The following is a 27,875-nucleotide window of genomic DNA, read 5'->3' as shown; positions in this document are numbered from 1 at the left end:
TGTCCGCCATGCTTTCTAATTCTGTGTGAACACCACCAAGTTCTAATTCAGGTAAGGAACCGAAACTTCTCAGAGAGTCTCCCCAGGGATTCTGTGCCACCATTTAAAGAAAAAAAAAAAAAAACCATGCATGTAAACACATATAGGTTTTAATTAGAGTTTAAATAGAAAGCACAAAAACACCTACTAGAAAACATTCATTTTCTCCAGGAACAAGGTGGGTTTTTTTCCTTAGATTTTTATTTTTATACATTCTTGTGACACTTCCCTCGGTAGGGAACAGCTTAGAAAGATCAGCTTTTTCAATGATTCCATCCTAAATATACATTTGAAACCACACAATATCAAAACCACCAGTAGGAGGGTGCAAAGCATTCTGTTAATATGGTTTTGTCTCCACAACGGTAAATATTGGTTCTGTCCCACCCCCAAAGTGGATTTCTATTGCCTCCAGAGCGACTGGTTTTAAAGGACCTGGAGCTGTGGGGTGATCTGCACAGTGTGGAGGGCCTGCCCTGCTCCTGGGTGATCCAGAGACTGAGCAACCAAAGATAGCTTGGGAGTCCATATCCGTGAATACCCTTGGCAGGCTACTCCTTGAAGATCCGTGTTCTAACATGCAAATATAAATTAAGACCTCAGATACTTATTTTCCAAATAGAGGTGGGTCATATTAGTAATCTGTTAGCACTCATTTACCAGATCACAAGGCAGGAGAGGGACATAAAACTAAGCCCACTCAGACTCACAGAACAGACTCCCCATCCTCAGTCTGTCTTGCCATCAAACCGGTAGGCTGTCACCTTGACCAATAAATCACTTCTACAAACACCGTCACCCGCTACGGCTATCAGAAAATCAGCCCATCCGTGACTGTAACAGAAACGAGAAGTCTTTGCAAAGCCGTCACCTCTGTACCAGTCTGTGACAGTGACTGGCTCATCTGGCCCACAGCAATGGTTTAAACTCGGAAGTCAACTTTGTCTACACCCGGATTCACGGTGTTTATAAGACAGATCACCCTGAAAGCTTTGCTGCATTTTTCCTCGGCTTATTAAGAAAATGCACTCTCCCTCAACTCTCTGCTGTGGCCATTTCTGGAGGCCGAGGAGATGGAGGTCTTGGGGGCTGGAGAGCCACTGTGTGACCCCGCCCCCCTCGTGCCATAACCACCCCCCATCACCGTAACCCACTTGAGGCTGATGTCACCTCGGATCGTTATTCTTCAGCTCACTACCGGCAGCTCTAGATTCTGTGTTAGAGAAAATACAGGTTCAACTTTATGTGCAAGAAACTAGCTTGGATTAAAATAACACTGTGCTGCTAGAAATACTATTTTTGCATGAGGCCCTACCTCTGAAGATGGAAGCCTTAAAAGCAATGCCCTTATGTAAAAGAAAACAAACCCAATAAAGCACCCTCGCTCTAGTGTCTTAAACGCGACCGTATGGATGTGAAGGTCAGCATCCTGTGGCCCAGGAGGGCAGGGCCTTTGCCTTCCGGGGGCCCCTCCTGGGTGCTTCAATGCTGGGCAACCAGAGGGGAGCCCAGCTTCTTCCCCTAAAACGTCTTCTTCTATTCAACATTAGTATTCACTCCTCTGAACGAAACACCCCAGCTGTAATCATTTTTTTTTTTAATTTTTATTTTATTATTATTATTTTTAAAGATTTTATTTATTTATTCATGAGAGACAGACAGAGAGAGAGGCAGAGGGAGAAGCAGGCTCCCAAGGAGCAGGGAGCCTGATGTGGGACTCGATCCCAGGACCCTGGGATCATGACCTGAGCCGAAGGCAGACGCTTAACCATCTGAGCCACCCAGGCGCCCCCCCCAGCTGTAATCATTTCTGTTAAAAACTCAAAAACTTCCTTGAGATTGGTGGTGGTTTTTCATCGCGAAGTCTCTGAGCTCAGAAAGACCTTGGCCCCTTTCGAGGTGGGCTGAAAGGGCTTCTCTGGGAGGCACCATCCGCCCTGTGCTTCCAGGGATAACTGCACGACCATCTGGGAAGCAAGTTCTCATCCAAGCATCAGCGTTCTCTGTATGGTCTTCGGGGTCTGCCTCCCGCCAGGAAAATTAAATGTTTAGATGCTAAGGGCTAGGGTGCAGAGAAGCTCGAGAATACTCTGATAGGAGCTGGCTACTCCAGAACTTGGGTTGTAACAAAAAAGAGTATTTAGACCGTGCGCTACTTAACCACCTAGTGCTGCAAAAAAAAAATACCCGAAGCTAGTCCCAGGAATCATCTCCCCTGCACACGCAGGACTGGTGCAGGGTTCTGGGACCTGTGCAAACTAGCAAGTATATTAGGGACTTGAAATATCACCATAGGCTGAGGCTCTTCTCTCCATAAATAAAACACTATATATATATTTTTTTAAAGCTCTGCACATAGAAAGCAATTCATTCAGGTCTTAAAGTGAATTTAACTTTTTCCTAAAGAAAAAATCATTTAGAGCTTTTTTTTTTTTTTTTTAATGGAAGCAATCTGCTTCTTTCCTAGGATTTCTTTTCGAGAAGACTTAGAAAAATGTATACATTTTTCCTTTTCAATGCCAGTTTTTTATTTCCTATTAGCACATGCAAATAAGATTGACTCGTAAATATATTACTTTTACCTTGTTACCATATAGGCATCTGACCTTATGGATAGCTAATTATAATTTTAGGCAGATGCGAGGCATTTCCGTGACCACGAGCAAAACTGGTAGAAACTGTCTCTAGCAGTGGAGAGAAAACTCCGGGAAAAGGAACTTTGAAGACTAAAACGATAAAAAACATATTTGTCTTAAGTTCCAACTCAAAAATAAAGTTCCAACACCTTTAAAGGCGTGAATTAATTTGAAACCTTTACAGATTATAGAGTAAATTGAGATCGCCCGGAGCGCTCTTTGGAGAAAGAAAAAGGGGGCGTCTTAATCAAGAGTGAGCTTCCCTCCTTCCAATTAGTAAAGGCCTGTGTGTTGCCGTGTCACCAAATAAGATACCGCTGAGAACAAAGTATTCATCAAAACCAGTGTCCCTCACTGTCCTCCTCCTGAGTGTCTAGGTAGAGAAGGGCCACTTTCTTTTCATCCGAAATCACCGACCTTCGGTCTACCACCCTCTGCAGCTGCACTGTCCTGTCAAACTGAGCCTGCTCCTCGCCCTCTTCCCCGGGGACCTGGTGTCCAGCCCCAGCAGAGCCCTGAGAGCTCACGCCGGCCACCCAGGCCTTCCCACTGCCCCCGTCTCTCCAGGCGTCCCGGTCAGGGGCGCCACGCGCAGCCGCTTCCGTCCCTGCGGGAAAGAAGACTGTGGTCTCTCGTGTCCAGCGGGAGGTCACCTCTACGTCACTCACGTCCACCTGAAAGGGAAACGGAGTGTCTTGGGGCCCCAGCGCAACCCGCCTTAGCACTCCGCGGCTGTCTGCTAACTCGCCTCGCTCAGGGGACCCGCTGAGCCGGCAGGTGCAAGTGTTTCACACACAGGTCCCTGGAAGACGACCTGTTCAGAGGTTCTTGTTGCTGCGGGGACCCAGCCCAGTGCACCCACTCATGCCCGATGCCTCTTCTGCCCCTGATGCATCTCCCACACTGGCCTCCGGAGGTGACAGGGAACTGGCCCTTTGGAAGGCGCCCTCTCCAGGATCGCCCTGCCCACCGTGTACCTACGAGCAGCCTGGCTCCCGTCTGCCGAGCCCTCTCTGCGAGCACTGCTTTCTGAGTCACTAAGTGCTCCGGGCAAGGGAATGATCTGCTCAGTGGCCGGATGCCTCGGAGACCCGATTTTGACCTGCCTCGTGGATCTGCCGTTCCCTGATCACCCTTCTGTCTGAAAGGGGGGCCGTGACCTGGATTTGCTCACGGAACCCCCCTCAAGGGCTTACCTGAAGGGGCTTTACAGAAGTCTGGGGTACCCACAGACTCTGCAGTTTGAAAATAATCACCACCCCTCCCCGCCCTTGGAAATGGGGCCCTGAAAAATGACTTCCCTTTTAGCATGAGACTGTTTGGAGCCAAACACACTGTGTCTCTCCACGTCTGTGGAAAGCTCCACGGGGCCAGGCTCTCCTGGGCCCCCCACCTCCTGAAAGGCAGGGACGGATCCTTGGAGGAGGACTTCTTTGGCCACTTGACTCTGATCAGGACCCAGGGTGAGGTGCTTCACAGACCGGGGGGGAAGGGGGGGCCTGCCGAGCTGGCTGCCTGACTTGGGTCACCTTCCCCACTTACCTCCACCGCCTCTGCCGTGGGTCCCTCGCGAGAGACGTGCTCAGTCCTCCAGATCCCAGTGGGGCCTATCTGAACGCGCTGGACAGACCGGCTTACATCCTCGAGCACGTGCGACTGGCCGAAGCCCCTCGGGCTGGTGACTTCCACGGTGGCCGACACGGGCCCCGGGGACGTGGCCGGCTCCGTGCCGGGGGAGGCCCTGCCGGCGTCGTCCTCCTCACCGGAGGGGCGGTACAGTTCCTGGGTGGCCCAGCGCCTGAAGCGGAGGCCGGCAGCCGGGGCCTCCGCTGCGCTCTCCCTGTCTGGGCTCCCGGGGGCTGCCGGGCTCTGCCACTTGGCCAAACTGTCTTGTACCACCGACTCTACGGCCTTCTCGATCTCCCCGGCTTCGTCTTTGCTCAGCTCCTCCAGGTCTAACTGATTGGCGTCCACGGTTTTCGAGAGGTTGACCTCGGCGACCAAGGTCACGGCCCTACCGCCGGAGGTGTGCACTTTCTTGACGTCGATGGACATGTTCTCGGGCCTGCCCTGACCCTCTCTGGTGAGGGCCGACAGCTCCTCCTTCATGCGCTCCGGAAGGCTTTCTTCTAGCTGCCCGATCACCTCCACCAGCTGGTGTCGGGGCTCCTTGAAGGCCCCCTTGATGGACGTGTGGAACTCGGGTGGTATTTTAATCTCCTTTTCGATGACTGTGGGTTCAGCATGAAATTCACCGCTTCTGGTTTGTTCTTGCCAGTGAGTACGACCCACGTCTTCCTCCAGCGGAGCTTCTAAGACATCCGGTGGCCTCACAACCGTCTCTCCCGACGCATCATCCCCCTTTGTTTTTCTCCGAGTCCCTGGCAGAATCTCATCTTGCCAAGAGTACCTGATGGTGGACTCTTCTTCAATGTGGATCTGCCCATACACCGAGCCCTCGTCTCTGTCCTGCCCCCCGGGGTGCTCATCCGGCGTCGACACAAAATAACTCTGCTCTCCTCCTTCCGAGTCGCCTGCCTCCATGACTTCCTCAACGTGGGTTACGTCCTCTTGGGGCCACTTGGTCTCCTTGTGCCGATGCCCTGAGAACATGGTATCTTCTCCTCCATAACCTTCTCCCTCGTCAACAAGCCCCTTGGAGCCTGGAGATGCATCGTCCACCTCCTCTACTTTGAACGGGATAGAAAACTCCTCTGTCTTCTCACCACTGATGTAGCTCACGGGTTCCTCGATGATCTCCACGTTGACGACCCTTGCCCTCCCCTCTCTTCCTTTCAGACCAAGGTTGATTATGTCTCCTATCATCCGCTCGGCCGACTTTCCCTTCAGGTCCACCTCCTTCACGTCCTTGCTCAGAAGGTATTCCAGGCCGGCTTCATCTGAAACATCGACCTCCTCCGTCAGTCTCGACTCCACGACTATCTCGGTCTTTGTTTGCCTGTCGCCGGCAAGCTCTTTCCTGTCCACGTAAGTGACCTTTGTGTCTGGAAAAGCATCAGCAGATGCCTCTGCATCCGGAGCCTGGGTAAACTGCTTCAGGATACTGGACACGATGTTTTCTGCTATGGTTTCGGTCATGGACTTGCCCTTCGGCGGGCTGGCGGTGTCGCCGGGGCCCAGCCTGAACCGGGCCTCCCGGGTTTCCACACCTCTCCTAGTACCATCCGGGGCGTCCTCCTGGGGGGGCGTCTGGCAAGCTTTCGGGGCCTCCTGTGGCGCGCTCTCCCGGGAGACCCCTAGACTGATGGGCACCTCTCTCTCTCTCACGCTTTTCTCCTGCGCCGACTCCTTCCCTCTCCCCTGTTCCCGCAGTTGCTGGCTTTCTCTCTTTCTTGCTTCTTTATCTAACTTCGTCAGCTCTTCCCACCTCAGGTTTCTCTCCTCGGAAGCCTTCTCTTTGGAATCAAACATCTTCTCCTCCCACTTTGTCTGGACGGTTTCTGGCCTGTTTCTGTCTTGCTCCCTCGTGCCGTTAGCTTCTGTCTTCTTTCCCACAATGACGGTCCTCTCACTTGACCAAGTGCTTCTGGAAGCGCCTGCCGGCCCGTCGTCCCGCTGCTCTCGGGAGGACTTTTGGGCCACGGCGGACTCTCGGGCCTCACGAGCGGAGGCGTCCTTCGTACCTGTGGTTCTCGGCCTCTCGGGGAATGTTTGCGCTGGACCTTCGGGGTCTCTTAAAAGACTATGCGCCGGAGAGAAAGTTCTGAAGTTGGTTTGACTCTTGGCGGTTTTCTCACGCGAGTCGGCAGTTTCTTCGTAAGTTGTTTCCTGCCGGGTGGTGGTGCGGGAAGAATATTCTGAGCCTCGGAAGCCTCTTCCGGCAGCACCTGCAGTGACGGGCTGGGCCGGCAGGTGCGGGTGCTGCGCCAGGCTGTGGCTGAAGCTGGCCATGGGTGCTTTCTGCCTGGCAAACAGATTCCTTTCATTTTCCCTCTGTAACACCGAGCTGGCGCAGCGATAGGACGTGCTCCGGAGCTCTGCGGAAAAGGACAGGCATCATTACCTTCTTTCATCTTAAAAGCATCACCGCAGGTCAAATCCCATCGGTCATCATAAAAGCGTACTATGACGGCAGAAGGGCCATTGTAAAAATGAGAGATTTTCAATCCCCAAATCATTTCTTTTGGTAGTTTAAAAAGTCCTGTTACAATAAAATAGAGCACGACACGTGCTTCGAGCCAACACCTTTCTCCACTTACTGATCTTAACAAACATCGACCGCGTGATCGTAGAGCACGGTACACGCATCAGAGAAGTCAGGGGTGGGGGCACCTGGGTGGCTCAGTCCCTAAGCATCTGCCTTCCGCTCAGGTCATGATCCCGGGGTCCTGCGATCGAGCCCCGCATCGGGCTCCCTGCTCGGCGGGAAGCCTGCTTCTCCCTCTCCCACCCCACCTTGCTTGTGTTCCCTCTCTCTGTCAAATAAATCAATAAAATCTTTAAAAAAAAAAAAAAAGGAGAGGTCAGGGGTGCCCGTTTCCAGGGCTGAAATTTCACAATATCCTGATAATTTGGAAACATTCATCTCTACTTTGTTGACCTAAGTTTCTTTAACACATTTCAGCGGAGAAGAGCTTTATAATTACAAAGTACAGGATTACTAAACACCAATTGACACTGTCCCTCCACCATTTCATGGGCTCTTATTCACCATTCGTGTCCATGTTGGGCCAACAAGTCCTGCAGAACTTAACTTTTTCTAAGGCTCCCTGACTTCGTCTATTTTTACACTTCTATATTTACAAACTTCTCATTCGACAAGGAGCCAGAGCAGGAAGCCAACCAGGCACCAGCACTACAGTCTGTTTTAATGTCATGATCCTGGGGGTGGGAGGCAGTCCACTGGGCTCCCTGCTTGGCTTGGGATCGTCCACAGAGGGTGCTACCTTGGGCGTGTCCAAACTCCACCAAGAAGGCACCTGCTCTTAGGAATGGCAGCCGGTGGTTAGAAGGTGGTCAGGAGCACCATCCTCCCGGACAGCGCCCCCTGGTGCCTGCCACACCCCATCGGCGGGGTAAAGCCTACACCCCCAGCTTGGTCTCCCTGTCACCGCAGCCAAAGCCAGGTGCCCCTTTAGGACAGATCCCAGGACACAGGAGAGAGACCAGGCCAGGACATTTTCTATGAAGATTCTTCTTTTCAGATCAACATACTAATCCTAAACAGAGAGGCCCTAGAAGATGAACCCCTGGGGAAAGTGCAGGAACCATCTGGTTTTTAATTAAGGTCCACCGAGAAGTACGGAAGAGGACAGACCGGTTTCAGGCTCTTATCGCCTTGTGAGCAAGTGGCCGGCATTACTCTGGACAGTATTACAGAAGAAACGTAAGTGAACCTATCAGTGCTTATGAAGACACTATCCAGGAACACATCTGTACATTTATTCAGTGGACAGTCAATGGGCACATATATCGTACAGGACACAGAATGATCTGGAAGCTCAAAGCCTCATAAAAGAGTTCCCAACCCATCCTCTTTCTTCTTTTTCTTTTTTTTTTTTTTAAGATTTTATTTATTTGTCAGGGAGAGAGAGAGCACAAGCAGGGGGAGTGGGAGAGGGAGAAGCAGGCTTCCCACTGAGCAGGGAGCCCGATGTGGGGCTCGATCTCAGGACCCTGGGATCACGACCTGAGCCGAAAGCAGATGCTTAACGACTGAGCCACCCAGGCGCCCCCCCATCCTCTTTCTTCTAATGCTACTTGCTTTTACCATAATCCGTAACTGCGAAACTAAATTTAGTTTACAAATACTGTTTCTGGATCCTTTAAGAAGCTTGACAAAACAATCAGTGAATGAAACAAGTTACTAGGCTCCCAGGAGCCCTCTTGCTGAGCTCTTCCTAGGCTCCACGATCAAAGCTGTCAGAGATCCCTAAGCCCTGGCCCCGAACCACTGGTTCCCCTCCAAGTCTGGCCCCAGCCCTTTTCTCCTCTCTCCCTTCTAAGTGAAGACTTATGAACCCTCACGTAAAAAAATGTAGCTAAGTAAACCTTGAAATCAGGTGAATGACATCTTTGGCTTTTTTCAACCTTACTCTCAAAATCAGAAAGCAAACTTGTCAGATGCCACCTACGACCAAATCCGAACCAGTCACAGATACCTAGAGCCAAAACTGTGCTTCTGAACCCAGTGACCTTTCAAAGCTGTGACGTGCCTAAGAGGGATGCAATTTTTGAAAAATAAAAATGAACAGCGTTTTGTTTTGTTTAAATCTGCCATCTCTCCAGATTAGCTGTTAACCAAATATTCTCCTGATAGAAGTACCGAATACATGCATTCCCAATGTGCCATGATTTCAAATATGGGAACACTCAGAGAGACTGAAACTCTGCCGATTGAGGCACAGCCCGAGCATACTGGACGTAATTCAATCCGCCCTTCCTTAGCCAGAAAGCCCTGTAAGTTCTATAGGACTTTAAAAGCTTTTTTTTTTCTCTTTCTAAAGTGATCCTACAGGTTCTTAGGGTCCTTCTAATGAATGCTCACCTGTTCTGTCCGTTCTGCAGCTATAGGGAATGTTGAGCTTTATTCCGTAGCTTTTGGCCTCAATCAAGACAGACCTCAGGGGACGCCTGGGTGGCTCAGTTGGTTAAGCCTCTGCCTTCGGCTCAGGTCATGATCTCAGGGTCCTGGGATCAAGTCCCGCATCGGGCTCCCTGCTCAGGAGGGAGCCTGCTTCTCCCTCTGCCTGCCGCTCCCCCCTGCTTGTGCTCTCTCTCTCTCTCTCTGATAAATAAATAAATAAAATCTTTAAAAAAAAAAAAAAAGACAGACCTCAGGGCACCCAGGGATACCTGCACCACACGCTCGACATGAGCTGACCAGGCCAACCCGGGGTAATACGAACGGTGTAACCGTTCCCACCTCTGCCCCTCACGGGGGAGCAAGTTCCAGAGTGCTGACTCCCTGCTCCACAAAGTAATACCGCCCCAAACTTGTGCTGAAGCTGCAAGTCTTCGGTCTGTAAAGGGCGTTCCCTCCAAAGGGGGTGATACACAAGCGCCCGTCCAGTCTCCTCCTCGCCCTTCACGCTTCCCGTCTCTGCATCAGCACCTTCTCCTCCCTCCCCGCACTGGCCGGATGAATAAATGAGTTTACTAAGCATTTTTCCACGCATTCCCATGTACATTCTTATTTAAACCATGACCCATTAAATAAAATCTATTTGGTACTTAAGAGAGGGATGAATGACACTCACCTGAAAAAAATCATATCTGACCCAAATTCTTCCAGACAAATGATGCTTTACTATTTAGCCATGGAATGAACCTGTTCAGGTGGAAAACATCTTAAAATTAAATAATTAGCTTTTCTTCTATTTACCTTGTGGCACGTTTTCAATGCGCTCAGTCAAGACCAATACCTCTGGATTACTCTCTCCTTCCAGTAAGGCTCTGGAAAAAAACAAACCTCATCAGGAAACAGAAGAGTGAGAAACGCTGCTATAAGCCACAGTGTGTAGTATTTGGTCAGTGACCACACTGTCACAGTGTCCCGTGTTTTAGGACTCGTGTCTGAAGATATTACACCACAGGGATGCAAACCCCGCTCGGTGGGCCTGGCTGGATAGAGCGATGAACCTAATGAGCGGCGAGGGCTTCAGAAGTTTTGGAGAGGCAAGCCCTTCCAAACCCAGGACAAGGAGAAGGAGGAGCTAGAGCAGGTGTGGGCCCAGGAGGGGAGGTCAGGGGTCTGGCTTGTCTGGGAAGCAGGGAGGGCCCATGCATGGCAGGTCACCCCGGGCCAGAGGGCCCCAGAACGATTACAACCCCCACTGGGGTCGTCCTGGAGTCACAGGTTGGCTGACTAGGAGCAGGGCAAAGACTGCCATGTGTTTGTATGTAAGGCAGCCAGACGGCATGTGCGTTTTCATGCTGGGTTCCCTGGGGACGTCTTAGAGCTAAAGGGAAGGAGAGAGAATGGAAGGCAGGCGGGCAGGCAGATGAGGAGAACGAAGAGCTGCAGACCGCCCCCCCCCTTCCACCAGCACCACCCCAGGGGCCTCGGGGCATCCACAGAAGCATCCCATTATCTCCTGCAATAAAACAGCAAAGAGCACTCGGTGGCTGATCCCTTGGGCCACGTCTAGAAGTCTAAAACTGCAGACTCGTCATTAAGCGGTCATTCAGGGGCACAACTCGGAGCCCCGAGGACAGAGTGGAGGGGCAGGCTTCGGCCCTGAAGGCCAGCACCAGAGGCCGGGCACTTGGAGAGAACCCCTAGGTCACCGGCTGCTGTGGGAACAACAGTTGTTTGGTCGCTAGAGCAGAATGGGAAGTCATCACCACCTTCGGTTCCAAGGCATCCACTGTGCGTGGCAAAGGGCAACAGGAAGCAGGGCTGCTTGGAAATAGCGGTATTACCCCCGAGAGCTGGGCACGGAGTCAGGGGAGCGACGCCAGACGCGGGGAGGGACTCGGCGGGCCGGGCAAACCGGCGCCCAGCTCTATTCCCCCTGCTTCAGATGCGGCGAGGAACCCCGCAGGCGAGCGGGGGGTGGGGGGGGACAGCCAGGGAGCGCCCCTTCTGCGGCAGAAAGCAAAGACAATGGCCAGTGGGACTCCACTCGGAAGCAGCGGTTGAGGTGCACGCATGCGAACGTTCAGGAAGACGAGGGGCCGGGGCCCAGAGCCTTCCACTCGGGGCAGAAGCCAGGAAACAGGACACCAACCCGTTAATCCCACATCCTCATGACCAAGCATTTCAGGTTCCAGGAACACAAATAGCTTCCATCACCGAGAAAATTCTGCGGTCTGTATATAATAAGAGGGAGGATCAGGGTAGCAGTCGGACCCTGGGGGTGTGCGCCCCAGGATGACAGCTCGCCGAGGAGGGGGCAAGCCACAGCGTCGGGGGCGGGGCTTGGTGAGAAGGCCAAGTTCCACTTCAGATCTTCCCTGGGGCTGCTCAGCAGGGGAAGCTGCGGGGACCACAGGGCCTCAGCCTCGAGCCGCCCCAGCCAGGACAGAAAGTGCTCGTGGGGAGTCCGGGTCAGCGGAGAGCTCAGTGACAGAGCAGCGCAGGGGGGCTGGGGGAAACAGCTTCCCTCACCCTTCAAAGACGAAAGCTTTAGTTCCTCTCTCGGGGCAAATCCTAACCACCATCCAATTTTGACTGAGTTCAGGACCCTGAGTAGGACGCGCTGGTTACCTAGGAGGGGATGCCCGTGCCCCCCGAGGGGTGTGTGTGTGGTCACGTGCTGGTCACCAGGCCTGGCTAAGACTGGGCACAAGCATGGCTCGGACCCTCCCCTCTGCTATGTCAGGAAGGCCTGGTAGCAACCCCCACACAGGGCCAACGGTAAGCACCCCCCGGCTCCGGCTCCGGGGTTAGAGGACCGAGTGCAGGGACCGCGTCTTGGCCAAAGGCACAGCTCCCTCCCCAGCAGGGAGAGTCCACTGGAACCCAGGCCACCTGGGCGCCCGCCCCGCGAGCTGCTCAGACCTCCCTGCCAGGCCCAAGACGACAGCATTGCGTACAAACTTTCAAAAGAACAAATCCTGCAGACAGACCCCCCCTCCCCGAACATATTAATGCAGGCATATTCAACATCTTTTGGTGACTTCCATCAAAACCCCCCTACAGGGTTCTCCGAGAGCGTATGAAGCTCCTCCTGGGGAGGAACTCAGTCCCACCCTGCAGGGCTGGCTCCTGGAAGGCAGGGGCGTGTGTCACCTCCCCCCCCCCCCCCCCGCCCCCCAGCACCCGGCACAGTCACACCAGTCATTTAATTCACGCCTTAATTAGGCGTGACACACGGGGGCGTCCTGCGCCCCCCCAGCACAGCTCACAGGACTAAGAGGACAGGGGCACAAACAGAATCGCTCAGGAGATGCCAGAAAGTTCCTCAAAAGCGCCAAAAGGCACATTTGTAAGGAATAGACTCATGCAACTTTAAGAAAAGGGTAGAGCGTTCTCTGGTTATTTTGAGAGCACTGGAGGAAAACGGCCTCCAAGCCGTGGTGACTGTGTGAAATGCCAACCCCCTGAATCATGAGCTATTAGTGAACATTTTATACAGACCACAGGTTGGTGGCCTCTTAAGCAGGAAAATAAGCAAACATGTGCGGGAAAACCAAGTCCCTGGCCTCATTAAGGAGTCTGAGACCAATCCATGGCGCGTAAGTGAGCTATAATGTGGCCTCTGGCCAGGCTCCAGGCCCTAAAAGACCCCACTGGTCATCGGAGCGGGGCCCAGGGTGGGCTGGGGCTCTCTGTCCAGGATAGATTATCCTAATGGAATTTCAGGGCATGTCCGCTGTAATTCCGCCCTGGGGGCACAAGGCATGCCCATGTCCCCAATAAGTGTGGACAAGAGTGAGAGAAGAGGGACAGTCGGAGGATGTTTCCAGAAGGGAAGCCAGTGGAGCCAACTGGAATGGTTCACAAAGTGCTTCCTGGCTAAACACAGGTGGGGAGTGGTGGGAGGAAAAGGGGATGGAGCTGGGAGAAGGAGTCTCAGAAGGGCCTCCCTGGCCTCCAAGCTCCAGAGAGGGTGGGGGACAGCCTGCCACCCTGACTGGAGGGCTTGAGGGGCTGGATGCAGTAGGGGGAAGCGGGGAGAAAGGACGAGCATCACCATCCGAATTGGAAAGGCCCTGCCCCACACCACAGGCGTATGGAAGATAACACTGAGGCCATGCTGCTCCTGGTCATTCCTTCTGTGCTCAGCTCTAAATCACGTATCAAAGCCTATCCATCAGTTCTAGAGACTGGGGGGAAAAAAAAATCAAATAATCAACAGATCAACCAAGATTACTAATAAAACAGAGAAAAGAAGCCCTGGGAGTGGTTGATGGAGAGACTTCCCGAGTCAGGTTGCCCGGATTCAAATCCTGGGCCTGCCGCTTCCTAGTTCTGTGACCTTGGGCAAGCCACTCAAATCCTCTGTGACTCAGTTTCCCCACTGCTGAAACAGGCAGCATTCACAGGTGTGTGGTGGTCGCTAACTGGAAAGTTCTCGAAACAACGGCTGTCACAGAACAGGGGCTCAATCAATGGTCACAATCATGATCATCATCATCTACTGACCTGAGAAGAAAGCTGATTTTCAGTTGACTGAAATAGTCCCAAGAGGGGAAGAGAGGCTGGATAACCTAAAATCCTGGTGGACAGAGAGCAACCCATTTCTGCAGTGATGTGGGGAAGGCTGGGACCCAAATGTATGGGTTACCCCCCTCAGCCTCCTCCGCTTGAAACTACAAGATTTTATTAACTTCAAGTATTTCGCCTAATAACCAGCTGAGTCTCCGTGTTAAAACACGGTTGTTAAGTTTTCAAGAGAGTAGGAGCAAAACAAAAATACATTTTGTTTTAGCAAAACAAAATGTATTTCTCCAAGCACTGGGGAAATTCCAAAGAACTGTTTTCCTTTGAACAGGTGCATGAAAAGGGGTAGGTGGGCCTAACACAATAATGCAGCGACCAGAAATACCATCATGACGGTGAAATTGCCATTGCTAGGAGTTATCTCTATTGCTTTGTGAGCGGTCCGGATCCAGAGATGGAATATTTATTTCCTCCAGTTGAAACGTGCGGTTTCTGCTTCCAGCCAGCCTAAGAGGAAACAGGAAGCTCGCACGTCCCCGCTGTACAGACATACAAAGACCGTGTTCTGACATTGTTGTTTCCAACCTAACCTTTTAAAACAAGGACTTTGCCTGAAAGAGCCCAGGCCGCAAATCTTTGCATTACATTTTCATATCTGGCCAGCCAAGACTCCCTTCAGTACTCTTCTTTTGAAAAATGGTCTGCTTTCCATTTCTTCAGGTGACATTTAGAACAACTGTTATATATTTCAGCCCCAAAACATTAAAAAAAAAAAAAAGTGCCTCTTTTTTAAATTTTGAGGGAGAATGCATCATCTGTCCCCCAGATCAGAAAGCCAGGATGGGCCTCTTGCGCACATGGTTTTCAGAGCCCGCGTTTTTGTGGGTTTGGGGCTCGGTTTATTCCTGGGTGTTTTTGCATTTTTTTTTGTTTTGTTTCAGATCTGAATATCTTCTTTTTTTCATTATATTTTCTAAGACCTTATTCCTTTTTTTTTTTTTTTTTTAAGATTTTATTTATTTATTTGAGAGAGACATAGCGAGAGAGGGAACACAAGCAGGGGGAGCAGGAGTGGGAGAAGCAGGCTTCCCAACAGAGCAGGGAGCCCGATGCGGGGCTCGATCCCAGGACCCTGGGACCATGACCTGAGCTGAAGACAGACGCTTAACGAATGAGCCACCCAGGCGCCCCTAACACCTTATTCCTGATGACTGGGTTCTGTTCTCTTTCTTCAGTGGCGGGGGGGGGGGGCAGGGGGTGGAGGAGGGGAGACTATTTATTTTCTAGCCAGGCTTCTGCAAGTTCTCAACCTGTAGCTTTGGGGGCAGATCTTCAGGTCGGCAGTGGGAAGGGTTTGGGGCGGGTTCGGGATGGCGCCCCAGCCCTGGTTTTCACCATATTCAGATTAGGGACCAGGTCTGAATGAGCAGCTGCCTCATGGAGAGGGCTGGCCTCTGGTCTGCAAGAGCACGTGATGAGCGGCACCCTTCTCCCGGTGTTCCATCCAGGAGCCTCCCAATCCGCGCCCAGCATTCCTCCCTGCCGGGCTCCGGCTCTTGGTCAGCCTTCGCAGAGACCCCCTTGGCCACCCCCGTGTCAGCTCCTCCCCACCTGAATCTCCAAGGACTGCAGGGACCTCCTGAGGCCTCCCTGCACCCAGTCCTCCTGCGAGCAGGCCGCCAGCCCCCTGCTCCCCATCCCCCACTGCCACTGGAAGTCCACCTCAGCTGCCTCCTTCCCAGGCCTCTGCTCACCCACCTTGCACTCTCCTTCCTCCCCTTGTTTCCCGATCTGACTCATCCACCTGGAGCTCCTTCCCGAGTCCTTCCTGCCAGTCCGCTTCCTGCCGTCTACTTGCCCACCCCTCCAAGGCCAACTCAAATCTCACCTCTCTGGAAAATCTCTCCTGCCAACGTGGGCTGGAAGCTCTCGGTCCCTCCTCTGAACTGTCTTTATCTGACCCTATTCGTTGGCAGTGACCTGCCTATAGGACTTTCTTTCATCATCTGATTTGGCTTTTTACCTAAGTGGACGGGTCCCTCCCCACGTGCCGCCCCCACTCCCCACTGCCCCCTCTCCTGCATGTCTGTTCAAATCTCCACCATCCTTCAAGACCCCGATCAATCTCGCCTCCCTCCTGAAGCCTTCCCAGATTCTCACAACTCCCTTCTCCTCCCCAGAAACCTTGCCCTCGTGTGTCTTACGAGGCATTTCTTGTTTCCAACAGTGTGGGAGGCGACTTAGGTCCACGCGGCCTGGTCCACAGCACATGACCCTCAACACCAAGCCACACTTAGCTGTAGGTTTGTGCACCCCCCTGCCTGCCAACGTCTCTGGAGCAGCCTGAGGGCACGGACCCCACTCACAAAACATGGCCTCACGTCTGTGGCTCTTGTCCCTCCATCCCACACAGCCCTCCATGCCTCCAGGCCAGGCCCCCAAACCCAAAGTTGCCTGGCATTACCACAGATACCACGCAAGCTCAGTCCTCAGGTCCTCGCCCAGACTGGCCCCTCGGCCTGGAAGCCCTTCCCACGTGATCTTCTGGAAGCCGGGGCTGCAGGCCTCATCCACCATCCCCCACCCCCCCAGCACCCTGCACACCATTCAGCCTGCCCATCATTCACCCGCCTCTGGGCCACAGTGAGAGCGGCTCAGTGCCTTTGGGATGCTCCCGGGATGCTCTGTAGACAGTGCCGTGCATCCTGAATCACCTGGGACCTTGTTGCGGGGCCGGCCTTGACCAGAAGGTCTGGAATGGGCCCAAGGTTCTGCATTTCCCGCAGGCTTGAGACGCCCAGCGATGCCAAAGCCGTCAGTCTGTGGGCCCCTGGAGCGGTGAGGCCCTGCACCCGTGGTTCTCTACCCTGGCCGCACCTGACCATCCTCCTCGGAGCTGCAAAAGCACCAGGCCCTGGGCCCATCCTGTGCCAAGCTGATTGGAACGTCCAGGAATGGGCCCAGGGCTGATGCTTTATCCGGTTCTCCAGGTGACCCCCAGGTACTGATGAGGCTGAGAACCACACGCTGTCCTGTCGGAGCACCTCCCCCTCTCACTGCTCGGCTGCCAGTGTAAATAAACACTCCCACTCCAGGAACAGCCTTGTGACTACGTACGGGGTGGATGCGCCCCTCCAGCCCCACATAACTTCACTGGGGACAGGCCGATGGGGCGAGCCCGGGCCCCTGGGCCAGCCCACCTTCTCTTGGGCTCTCCCTGGTGTCTCAGCATTAACCAGCCCCGGGAGGAGAGGGCTCATTCTCACACCCACCCGCCAAACAAGGCACCAGTGTCTTCCCTGGTCACCAACTGGCCCACCAGGTTTGAGGAGATCCTCCAGCCTTAGACGCTGCGGTTTGCTTTGTTCGAATTTTATTATTTTATTAAATTGCATCTTTACTTATAAACTCTAAGTCTACCTTTAGTTATAAATGATACTACTCTGTTAGCAGTGTTCCTTCTTCACCGTGAAGGCTAACCGGAAAGGGCCAAATATCTGGGTTCGGAAGCACGCGTGACACTTGAGAGCTGGGCTCAGCACAGCCGACAAATTCCAGTTGTACTGGGCTGTGCTTCCAACTTGAAGGCGCCACAGCCCCTTCCCTTACACATGAGATGCTAATCATCAACTCCGCAACACGGGGGGAACGGCCGCTGCAGGGAAAACCTGGGACAAATCCACCTGATCTCAGTCAGCCACACCGTCGGCCAGCCTTGGCCCCTGGGGACAGGGCTGGTGAGGAGTCACACTGCACGGGGCCCTGGGCCGTGGTCCCCAAGAGGCTGACAGTCGCTGCTGCACTCCCTGGGGCAAGGGTATGGAAGGAAGGTCAACTTCCTCAAAGACAGCGGGTCGTGATTTTTAAAGATCAAGTGGGCCCCTGTGACGGGGTCAGAAGAGCAGAAGGGCACTAACACAAATATGCATTTTCTTCCCTGTTCTCAGAACGCGGGCAGCAAGACGAAATACAGGAAGTCACATAAGAGATGCCAAGGGCTTATCTGCAGGACACAAGGCAGTGATAGAAACACTAGGCGTTCGGCTTGTACAAAGAAATGGGTTATATTCCACTGCCCGTATGTCTTTTAGGTCTGTGGGCACCTCCCAGACTAAATCCTGAGCGCGGGGAGGTGGGGAGGCATGGAGCTGTTCTAACCCCTGGGCTTGGTATCTGCAGCTGGGCACGGCCGGGCTCCTCATTTTCCCTGTGCGAACTTGGACGTCAGAAAGACATACAGTGAAATCAATCACTCGCTTCCCTGAAAGTCCTGTGGCCTTCTAAATTCCTAGGAGGTAGCCAAGTCAATCCCTAATTGGGTTAGAGCAATGCCAGGAACAGACAGAGGCCGTAAACTGTCTCTGCCGACAATCAGGCTGCCGACGCGAGCACAAAGGCTCCCTGTCAATGCCCTTGAAAAAAGCTGGGGTGGGAATACCTAACAAAAAAGTCAGGCCCTGGACACGCAGGCAAGATGCCCACGAGGCACTCTGACTTCTCACGACAGAGAACGAGGGGCAGGACTGAGCAAGGAAGGAAAGCGCTCAAATCCCAGAGAGACAAAGCACAAGATCAAAGTCTCCAAATCCAACCTACAGAACTATTACAACAAGGAAGATCCAACTGCCTCTGTAGGGAAAAGAGTCACGGGACATCGAGGTCACCTAACACGGGCACAGATGTGGATCTTCTGGGACAACCTCGTATCTGCTCTAGGATGGTGCCAGTTTGGGGGCACCTCCCATCCCAGGGTCAATCTGTGTGGCTCACGGGAGGGTGGGCCCTTCCGAGCTCCAGAGCACTTTGTCCCCCTGACCAGGGACAGGGACAGGCACATGGCCCAACGGAGCCAGACTGCAGGGCCCAGGAGTTCGGCTGAGACGGATGACAAAGAGCCCCTTCCTCCGACTAGGGGGGCAAGCCTACAAGGACAAAGCCGGGAGCTGGCTGGGGCCCATCCTGCCACGGCGTGGGCAGAGCCGAGGAGGAAGAGACCAGGGAAAGCAGCACGGACTGTCCCTGTCAACTGCGCTTGGACCTACTATGCCTGAAACTAGGGACTCTCTCCATCAAGCGAGTAATAAATGCCTTTGTTGGCTTCAGCCAGTCTGAGAAGGGCTTCGGTCACTAGTAAGTGAAAAAAAGTCCTGACTAATGCTTCCTTCCCCCAAATAAAGCCTGTTTTGAAGTTTTCCTTATTAGTAATTTCGATCACCTGACCCAGCTTGATTGCATTTTGTGATTTTTCCACCCCGTGAGATTTCCAAGGAGACTGTGGGAGACGGACCTTGAGAAGGACAAGCTGGCTGGTGCCTCCTCTGAGGACCCTCCCCTCTGCAGGACTCAGCCACAGCCCGGCTCTCAGAGGGGGGGACCCAGCAGAGCCCCCAGTGGCTTGCCCACCCCTCCGTCCAGCTGGAGGCTCTTCCAAGAGCTGCTTTGCCCTAGGCAGGCCTCGCCCCTTAGTGGCTGCCTCTGGGCCCAGGCCAGGGACCGCCCGATAGCCTGCTCCCTCTTCACTAATGGGCAGAAGGGCCCGGATGAGAGGCTGGCTGAGGCAATACACAGGGAGGCCAGCCCAGGGCTGCAAGGCGGACGACCTGCATGCCCCAGCCAGATACGGTCTTTTAACCCAGGCCACTTGGATATTCTGAGAGCAAAGTCATGGTCAGAAGACTGCAGAGGCAGCCCGCAGGGAGTGCTGAACGAGGCTACGGGGGATTTCGCCCAGGCAGCCCCCATACAGCATCCTTACCGATACGTGGCCACCTCCAGGCTGAGGCCGGTCTTCACCTGCACGAGCTCCTGGTAGTCCCGCAGCCGGTCAGCCATGGCCAAGGTGAGCGCCGCCTTCTCATCCTCCAGGCACGCGATCACTCTCTAAGGAGAACAAAGCGCTTTTAGATCAGAGGGCTGGAGCTCCACTTGGTCAAACTGAAGGTACCAATGGTTCAGGATGCAAAATGGAAAAAAAAAAATCTCTAGGCTTATTAAAGATGCAGTCACTGTAAGGGTGATTTTAAATACAGTATTTCTTGGGGCACCTGGGTGGCTCAGTTGATAAGCGTCTGCCTTCGGCTCAGGTCATGGTCCCGGGGTCCTGGGATCGAGTCCCGCATCGGGCTCCCTGCTCAGCGGGAAGCCTGCTTCTCCCTCTCCCACTCCCCCTGCTTGTGTTCCCTCTCTCACTGTCTCTCTCTCTCTGTCACATAAATAAATAAAATCTTTAAAATAAATAAATAAATAAATAAATACAATATTTCTTCCCCACAGAATTTTTTTTTAATTATAATTATTGCACACGGACAATTTTGGCAGGACACTGGCTGTTCTGTTCCTACTCTCTAGGGAGAAGGAATGCTTCGAAGTTCATGGAAGCATCTCTGCCGTTCAGACATCATCAGCTGCTTAGGAAAGTCAACACCTCACCCTGGTCAACGAGGATGCTATTCAAAGTGAGCCCAGACCAGAACGCAGGGCTTCTGCAATATCTAAAACGGAAGTCCCTCCGATGTGAAGAATTTCCCCCACACTCATGATTTCCCCCAACACTAAGCAGGTACACTCACAGAGCACTTTGTTTCACCTAGAAAAGCTACACGGATGAGACAGGAATATCTTCCGGGCATAAATGTCAATGCGGACCAGGACGTAAATCTTTTTTGACTGTACTTGGCGGACGTCGTTAAGTGAGCACTCCCTCCTCACGTGTTCACGTCATGCTCCCAGCCCTTAGGGCACGTCCACTCGCACCTGGCTAATTACATCTGTCCATCTGTCCATCTCTCTCTCTCCCCCCTGGGCTGGGAGACACTGAAGGTCATGGCCTGCCACCTCGGGCATCCCCCCTCTCTAGAAAAATGCCCATCCCCTAGAAGTCGCACAGCACACAATCGGTGAACTGGACTTGAAATGATCAAGAGAATGCCTGCTACCCCCTTAACAATGTGCTATTTTAAATCAGCAGTATCTTTCAGTTAATAACCACAGAAGCTTCATCAGTACCATTTTACAGTTTTGCATTACTCTGCGTTACAGTTTTGCATCAACACTTTTTAGTTGCTCTGGGGAATAACTAACTGAGCAAGTATTTAAACACTGAAACGAGTCCATATTCTCTAACTCCTGGTTTGTAATGGAAAACAGCCTTATTTCTGAATACAATTAACTAAACTGGCTACATTTTTAGACATTTATCTTTGTGGGATTCAAATAAGACAGTCTATTTCCATTCCTCTTGTAATCCCTCCACCAAAGGCACAGGCGACATGCTAAAGGTCCGCAATAAATACATAAGGTCTGCAAAACCAACGAATGAATAAGATCTCACACTGGATCCACCATTTTAAACGATGTACAATCGGCATGTAAATAATCCTGCCTCGCTAAGAGTTCTGTATCAGCTAATGATTGTTGCTAGGTTCTCTTTGTGTGTATAAAGCGTGCTAAAAATAAAAACTGAAACCATTTAGCTTTTAAAAGCAAAGGAGTAAATTTAAGAACCTCTAGCTAGTATCCCAGGGTAGATCTTTGTTAATATCCTCCAAAACCAGCATTGTAAGTAGATAGTGAGACTTGCCAAAGCAGACCATTCCAGTCTTGATTTCAGTTGACAGGGTTGCCAAAATTTAGCCATGACATTCAGACATTCTGTAGTTAAGTCTTGGTGTTAAAAGCCTATGTTCCCCCATTTTAGAGAGAATATAATCCCAGGTCTAAGGTTAGAGTATAAGACATGCTATAAACATCCAGAGATTACTCCTTTCTACTGCAAGAAATGCAACCTGAGTATCGAAACTTGGAAATCTGTACTAATTTTATCTTTAAAGAGAACTTCAATTATTGTTAAACTGCTTAGAAAAAAAAGTATCACGTGCACTCAATTCTCTATCCACAAACCTCCTGAGCAGATCAGGATCTCCCCGTCATGCCAAACCACAGGTAGGCGCAAAGATTCTCTCTCTTCCCAGAGGGCACAGAATAGGTCTGCACCCCACAAAATACGAGGGAGAAAAAAAAACCCAAACTGTGTTGCAGTTAAAATAAGTATAGTTCCAACCACATTTCCGTGTGATTCAACTCTCCTGAAACTGTCAAAGGAAAATTACTTGACTTTTGGAAGCGCGAACGTAAGTACGACTTATTGGCTCCTAACAGTCTCCGCAGAGACTGTAACCGATCCTGCTGGTTGAAGCAAGCTTCAACTTGGCTTTGACTTTGCCAGTTTTCAAACCGTGGGCTGGGAAGAGGTACTAGAGCAAGAGACCCAGCATGCTGATTCTAACCAAGCAAAAGCAGTCCCACCTAATGTTATAAAAGCTGGGGAGAGAGGTCACCTCTTTTAGTTGCTATTTCGGGAACTTCTGGATGGCATCACAAGGGAGAGCGCGCTGGGGTGTGGGTCCAAAGAACGCTCCTTCTCTTCACCCAACGGGAGCTGCTCTCTGCTGAGCAAGTCCCACGGCCAAAACAGGAAGAACCTGTGAATGTCACAGTCACTCAGGATCCTGACTGGTAGAGATTGAGGGAATTTAAATATTGTGATAACCTCACTGAGACACAAAAACTCAATATATTTGGAATAACAAGGGTTAGTGGAATGCTAAGTTTTTCTAGCTCTAGTCCAGATAATACTCTCAACTCCAGACTCAGAATTGTATCTTATAATACCAGGTGGGCATCTAAGAGGCATTCAGAGTGAACTCTGATCTCCCACCCAAATCGGCCTAATCTGCTCCCAACTCCTTTCAGCAAAGAGCACTCCCTTTTTTCAGTGGTTGAGGCCACAAGCACTGGAGTCGACTTGGGATTTCTCCCCCCTCTTCCACTGCATCCATCCGCAGACCCTGGTGGGCTTCAACCTCAGAGAAGAGCTCCCTCTCAGCCCCTCGTTGCTGCCCCTGGTCCAAGCATCCAGCACGTCCTGCCTTGATTAGTACACAGGTCCCCTAAAAAGTTCTCCCTGCTCCCACTCTTGTCCCACACAGTCTGTGTCCCACACAGCTCCCAGAGCAACTGCATTCAGATAGTCGGGTCACCCCTCACCTGTGCTCAGAGTCACCGAGCGGCTCCCCATGCTGCTCAGAGCCAAAGCCCAAGTCCTGTAGAGGCCACTCTCCCCCTCAGTCACCCCGCCCCAGCCACACCTGCCTCCGGGACACCATGCGCTGTTTCCATCTCAAGACCTTCGAAGGCAAGGGATTTTCTGTGTTTTGTTTTGTCCACTGCTTTATCCCCAGCACTCAAGAACCAGGCTCGGCACTCGACGTGCTCAGTAGTGGTCGGATGAATGAATGAATGAACCGAATGTGTGTACCCTGTGAGCTGTTCTTATTACCCCTGTTCCGCAAATGGGGAAACAAGAGACACAAACGGGCAGAGCCAGAATTCAGGCCCAGGCAGGGCGGTTAACCCATCCCCCTTCCGGTCAAAAGAAAGTTCTCATTCAGTCACATTTTGGGGACTTGGACGCCTTTTATAGTCAGCCTCAAAAGGCTAAGAGCTCAGTTTCATAAGCAAAAATCTCAGTGTTTATAGGGGTAAGGCTGGCGTCAACCAAAAATGTCTTGAGTTTTTGTCCAAACGTCTTCCGGCAAACTGGGAGACGGTGTATTACTCTGGCTTCGAGTGATCTAAACCACATAGAAAACGCTGGGGACTTGGGACATCAGTTCGGCAAACCTCTCTGGCAGATCTGGGGGGTGGGGCCTAACACACAGGCCTTAGGGGAAGGACCACTTTTCCCAGAGAGTCCGGCCGGCATCTGGCTCTCTTGGGCTGCAGAGGAGGCCCCGAGCCAGGAAGGCAGTGGGCACTGAGTGGGGGAGGGGAGGGTTCCCCCTAAACCACAGAGTATGCAAAAAGTAAATGAAACACATCTGACCCGGAAACTATTCTGACAACAGCCAGCTGGGAGGGTCAGAAAGTATCTTAGGGCTTCCAATGGATGGGGCCCCTCTGGGCTAGCCCTTAGGAAGCACAATTACCATTATTCTCTGAAGGCAGAGAGAATCCTGGCTAAACGTTTCTCTGATGAAACAGAGAAGAGAGGAAATGTTGGGTCCCTTTTTAGTTGCTCAGACACTGGCAGCTGAAGAGAACCCTGGCTTAGCTACTTACCCACTAGGTGACGTATGTGCCTCAGTTTCATCATCTGTGAAACGGGGCTAATATGAGTATCCACCTCATAAGATCGCGCTGAGGACTAAGAGTGAATACGTGTGAAGGGCCTGGTTCCTGGGGTATCTGGCACGTGAGAAGCACCTGATAAAGAGTAACTCTTAGTAATGAAACATCTACTAAAGTATATTAGTTAAACCCGGTTTTATGGTATTTTCAGTCTCCCCAGAGCGAGCTTCTGCAGAATTTGAAGAAATCAAGGGCTCGGGGTCAAATCACAGATACTTACTCCTTAACAAAACTCCTGGTATTTTTACCCTTTAAAAAAAAATACTCATGGTTTGGTGTTGAATCTTTGGGAATGCAATTTGAAATTCGGTGGCTTTAAAGCTAACTGGGGAAAGATTCGAGCTACGGATAAGGGAACATTCAGTGTGATGAAACCTACACAAATTGGAAGCGAGAAAAATTCCAACTCCCGTCGACATTCCTTGCTCCCTACTTTTAGGGCAAAGAAGCAAATTCCAATGAGAGAGGTAGCACCAGACAGACTATTGAGGGTGGGGTCCTAGTCCCCGTCAGGTGCAGCCCCCCAGCTCTGTGTCAGAGGGCGGGACAGTGATGCCGACTGCACATCCCAAGCCCGCCCCTCTGCTGTTTCTATATTGACTGGACCGGAGGCAGGTGTGGCTGGGGCGGGGTGACTGAGGGGGAGAGTGGCCCCTACAGAACTCGGGCTTTGGCTCTGAGCAGCATGCTGTTTCTATCTGTTCATATCTGAGGTTGCAATAAGTTTTAGTTAGGGGGGAATGGGTCCCGAGAAAGAACCCTGTAACCAGAGCTTCAGGGTCCAAAATGAGCCAAGCGAGCTCCAACTGCAAGGGAATGGTGAGGATTTGGCCCACCCAACACACCTCAAAGCAGCAGTTTCCGAACCTTCTGGCACAGCTCGGGCCCTCGGGGCGGTAGCAGCGGTTCCAGGCACTTGTTTTGGGTTAAAAGCCCCGCGGAAGTCTCTTCTATGCTAAGATGCTTTTTCACTTCTGCTCAACACAGAGCACGGGGCCCTGTGGAACCAGCCTCCCTGGCCCTCCTCATGGGCGAGGGAAGCACTCTGGAGTCTAGAATAAGTGCTGGAAATCAGCACACACTTCAGCCAGTCCCTGTCCTTGCTCTACCTACAACCCCGGGCTGGGGTGGGGGGGTAATTTTGAAAATTATGACGCAGAGGCCCAACAAAACCCACGTTCCAAAAGATTACATTCCAAACAATTTCGTATGGTACTGCTTTATAGGATTTCCCATCTAGACTCCAGCTCTTTGAACACTGAAACCCCAAGGCAGTGCTCAGGACCTAGGAGTAGTCAATAGATATTTGCTGATTATTTGTGGACCCCTATCACATCACCACAGTCCTCGAGGCCAAAGCCACTGTGTTCCCTTTACTCCCTGCGTTTAAAAAAAAAAAAAAAAGCACACAATCCTTCTACCACAAATCTTTAACTCCAAGCTACAAATTATCCCCTTAAAATATTTCTGAATCTGTGAGAGTGTTATTTTAAACTGTCACCCTGAGAACTACGGAGAGTATGATTTGGGGGTATTTTTCAATTCTGGCCTCCAGGAGGCGGGCCCAGGGCCAAGCCTAGTACTGGACTGGGACAATAATCGGCCACGGGTGTCACCCTGTCAGTGTCAGAGCTTTGGGCTTCGCTTCTCTGAAATAGTAACTGTTCCTATTACCGCGCACTTTTATAGTAACTGTTTATATTACATGCTGCCACAGGGACCAGCCCGTTTCCACAACTTTTCCACTACCCAGAGACCCGATGTCTGCTTGGGAGACTGTGAGAAAAACATCTCCCGTGGAGCTCGTTTCTGCATGAAGGGGACTGCCCCTCCCAAGAAGACACAAGGCAGTGGCCCAGAGAGCCAGACGGGCTGCCTCCTCCTGGGAAATCACTCTGGCTAAATAAAAACCGTTTTAGGAAACTATTTAAGTTTTCCCCAGGGGTGCCCTACAGCCAAGGGGCTGTCCTTTGGAATGGCTCCCGGTCAGGACTTGACATTGCCGAGACACCTCCCAACACCGAGACCCAGCCGAGAAGGAATGAGCCGTCGCTTCTGAAGCCGCTTCTGGAAGTCAGAGGGGCTTCTTGCCGGACTCGTATGCGAATTCGGTCCACGAAGCACAGGAAACTGAAAGAGAGCCTAGAGCTGGCTGGGTCCTGGGTCTTTTGCCAGCATGCACCCTCTCCTGGCAAGATCTAAAGAAACGGACAACCTAACAAGACGACAGGGACGGGACTCTCCGCCGGGACCTGCCACCCTAACCCGCAAACCGCGCTCCTCTTCCACGGCTGGTGAGACGCCGGGACCCCGAGGCCCCGACGCAGAGCGGGGGGGCCCCCTCAGCGCCCAGCTGCCGGGAGGGGGGGCCGTTCGGGCGCCCTCTGGCCCGGCCCCGCCCGTCGGCGGCGCCACGCCCCGGGCGCACGCAACGGCTCCGGTGAGCCCCGCCGCTCCCCCCGCTCACCACAGGCCGGGGCCCGGGGTGGGGCCGTCCCCGCGCACCGACCTGCCGTTCCTCCGCCTGCAGCTCGTACTCCTCCCGCACCCGCCGCAGCTCTTCCTCCAGCAGCGCGCGCAGCTGCTCCAGCTCGAGCGCCTCGCGCCGCAGCGCCTCCGCCTCCTGCGCGCACAGACGCGTCTCCTCCTCGGCCTCGCGCCGGCTGTCCTGGCCGCGCCGCAGCGCCTCCTCCAGCTCGCGCACCTCGTCCTCGTACAGCTGCGCCGTCTCCCGCCACGACTCGGCCACCAGCAGCGCGTAGCTGTCGTGCACCTCCCGCAGGCGCGGCGGGGGCGCGGCGGGGCCGCGGGCGCGGTAGCTCTTGGTCAGGCGGGCGGCGCGCGCGCGCAGCTCCCGCACGTCTCGCTCGTGGGCCGCTTCCAGGCCGCGGCGCTCGGCCTGCAGCCGGCCCAGCAGCGCCTCGAGGGCGGCGCGCGCGCCCAGCGCCTCCTGCAGCTCGCGCCGCTCTGCGCCCAGCTCGGCGTCCAGGCGGCCGCGGGCGGCGCGCTCCTCCTCGCCCAGGCGCTGCAGCTCCCACAGCTCGCGCCGCAGCGCATCGCGCTCGCCCTCGGCCAGCGCCGTGGCCCAGCTCAGCTCGTCCAGCTGCTGCCGCAAGCCGCGCGCCTCCTCGGCGAAGCGCGCCTGCCCCTCGGCCCACAGGCCCTCCTGCCCGCGCCGGCCGCGCAGCTCCTCCTCCAGGAGCAGGTTTTCGCGCTCCAGCTCCCGCACCCGGCACACGTAGTCGTAGAGCCGGGCGTTGAGCTCCTGCAGCTCGGCCTTCTCGGGGCCCGTGTGCAGCCGCCAGGACAGCATCTTGCTGGGCGTACGGGGCTCTGCCGGCCGGCCGGTTCCCTCCTGCCCTGGTCTTGTCCCCTCTTCTCAGCCGCTTTGGCCCAGCCGCTGCCCGGGAGGCCCCGCAGACTGGGGCGGGACCCGGCGCGCCGCGGCACTTAGCGGACGGGGCGGGCGGGAGTGGGCGCGGGCCGCGGCCTCCAACCAATCAGAGCGCGGCCCGGCGCGGCCACTGCGGCCGGACGGCGCCCCCTGCTGGAATCATAGCGGCGCCGCGCGGGCTCCCGGGCCCGGGACCCGGGCGGCCTGGAGTCCCGGTCCCCGGCAGTAGGCTAACAGCCCGGCGGGTGGCTCGCTCGCTGGGCAGGGATCCGGAGAAGGGATGCCGGGGACAGGTCCCACTTGCTGCCCCGACACGCGCACCGGGAGCACCAGGGTGTCCTGGCGCTGATGGAAAGAAACAGAAGCCTCCAGTAGGTGAGACAGAGCTGGTAGCTTATAGGAGACTTCTCATCCGCGGTCCTGAAGATCCGAGGCCTTTCTATTTTTAAAAAATTATACATATACACATATAAATCTAGTATACACACATATACATACACATACACAGATGCACATTAGTCTATTTTAACTTAATACGTAAATACAT

The 27,875-nt window shown here is 53.2% G+C and overlaps 1 protein-coding gene across 1 annotated transcript; it reads right to left on the bottom strand.

The window, feature by feature from the left end:
* Positions 1 to 133: 133 nt before the first annotated feature.
* SYNM (synemin) lies at positions 134 to 27,391 on the bottom strand. The gene is made up of 5 exons (XM_036067863.2): positions 26,444 to 27,391; positions 19,502 to 19,626; positions 10,021 to 10,091; positions 4,218 to 6,673; positions 134 to 3,349 (listed from the first exon to the last, which is right to left on the bottom strand). Exons 1-5 carry the CDS (start codon positions 27,245 to 27,247, stop codon positions 3,011 to 3,013), a joined length of 3,795 nt encoding a protein of 1,264 aa, XP_035923756.1. The 5' UTR covers positions 27,248 to 27,391; the 3' UTR covers positions 134 to 3,010.
* Positions 27,392 to 27,875: the final 484 nt, after the last annotated feature.

The sequence above is a fragment of the Halichoerus grypus genome, chromosome 8 (assembly GCF_964656455.1).
Source record: "Halichoerus grypus chromosome 8, mHalGry1.hap1.1, whole genome shotgun sequence".
In the NCBI taxonomy this organism is placed as follows: Eukaryota; Metazoa; Chordata; class Mammalia; order Carnivora; family Phocidae; genus Halichoerus; species Halichoerus grypus.
This window is presented reverse-complemented; position numbering and strand designations above follow the sequence as displayed.

Bases quoted from the DNA above. Each gene is read 5' to 3' on its own strand.
- SYNM (XM_036067863.2), bottom strand. From the start codon at position 27,247: ATGCTGTCCTGGCGGCTGCACACGGGCCCCGAGAAGGCCGAGCTGCAG. The intron at 19,627-26,443 runs GTCGGTGCGCGG...TGTTCTCCTTAG, and splicing joins TGCAGGCGGAGGAACGGCAG to AGAGTGATCGCGTGCCTGGA. The intron at 6,674-10,020 runs GTAAATAGAAGA...CCTTTTCCGCAG, and splicing joins CATTGAAAACGTGCCACAAG to AGCTCCGGAGCACGTCCTAT.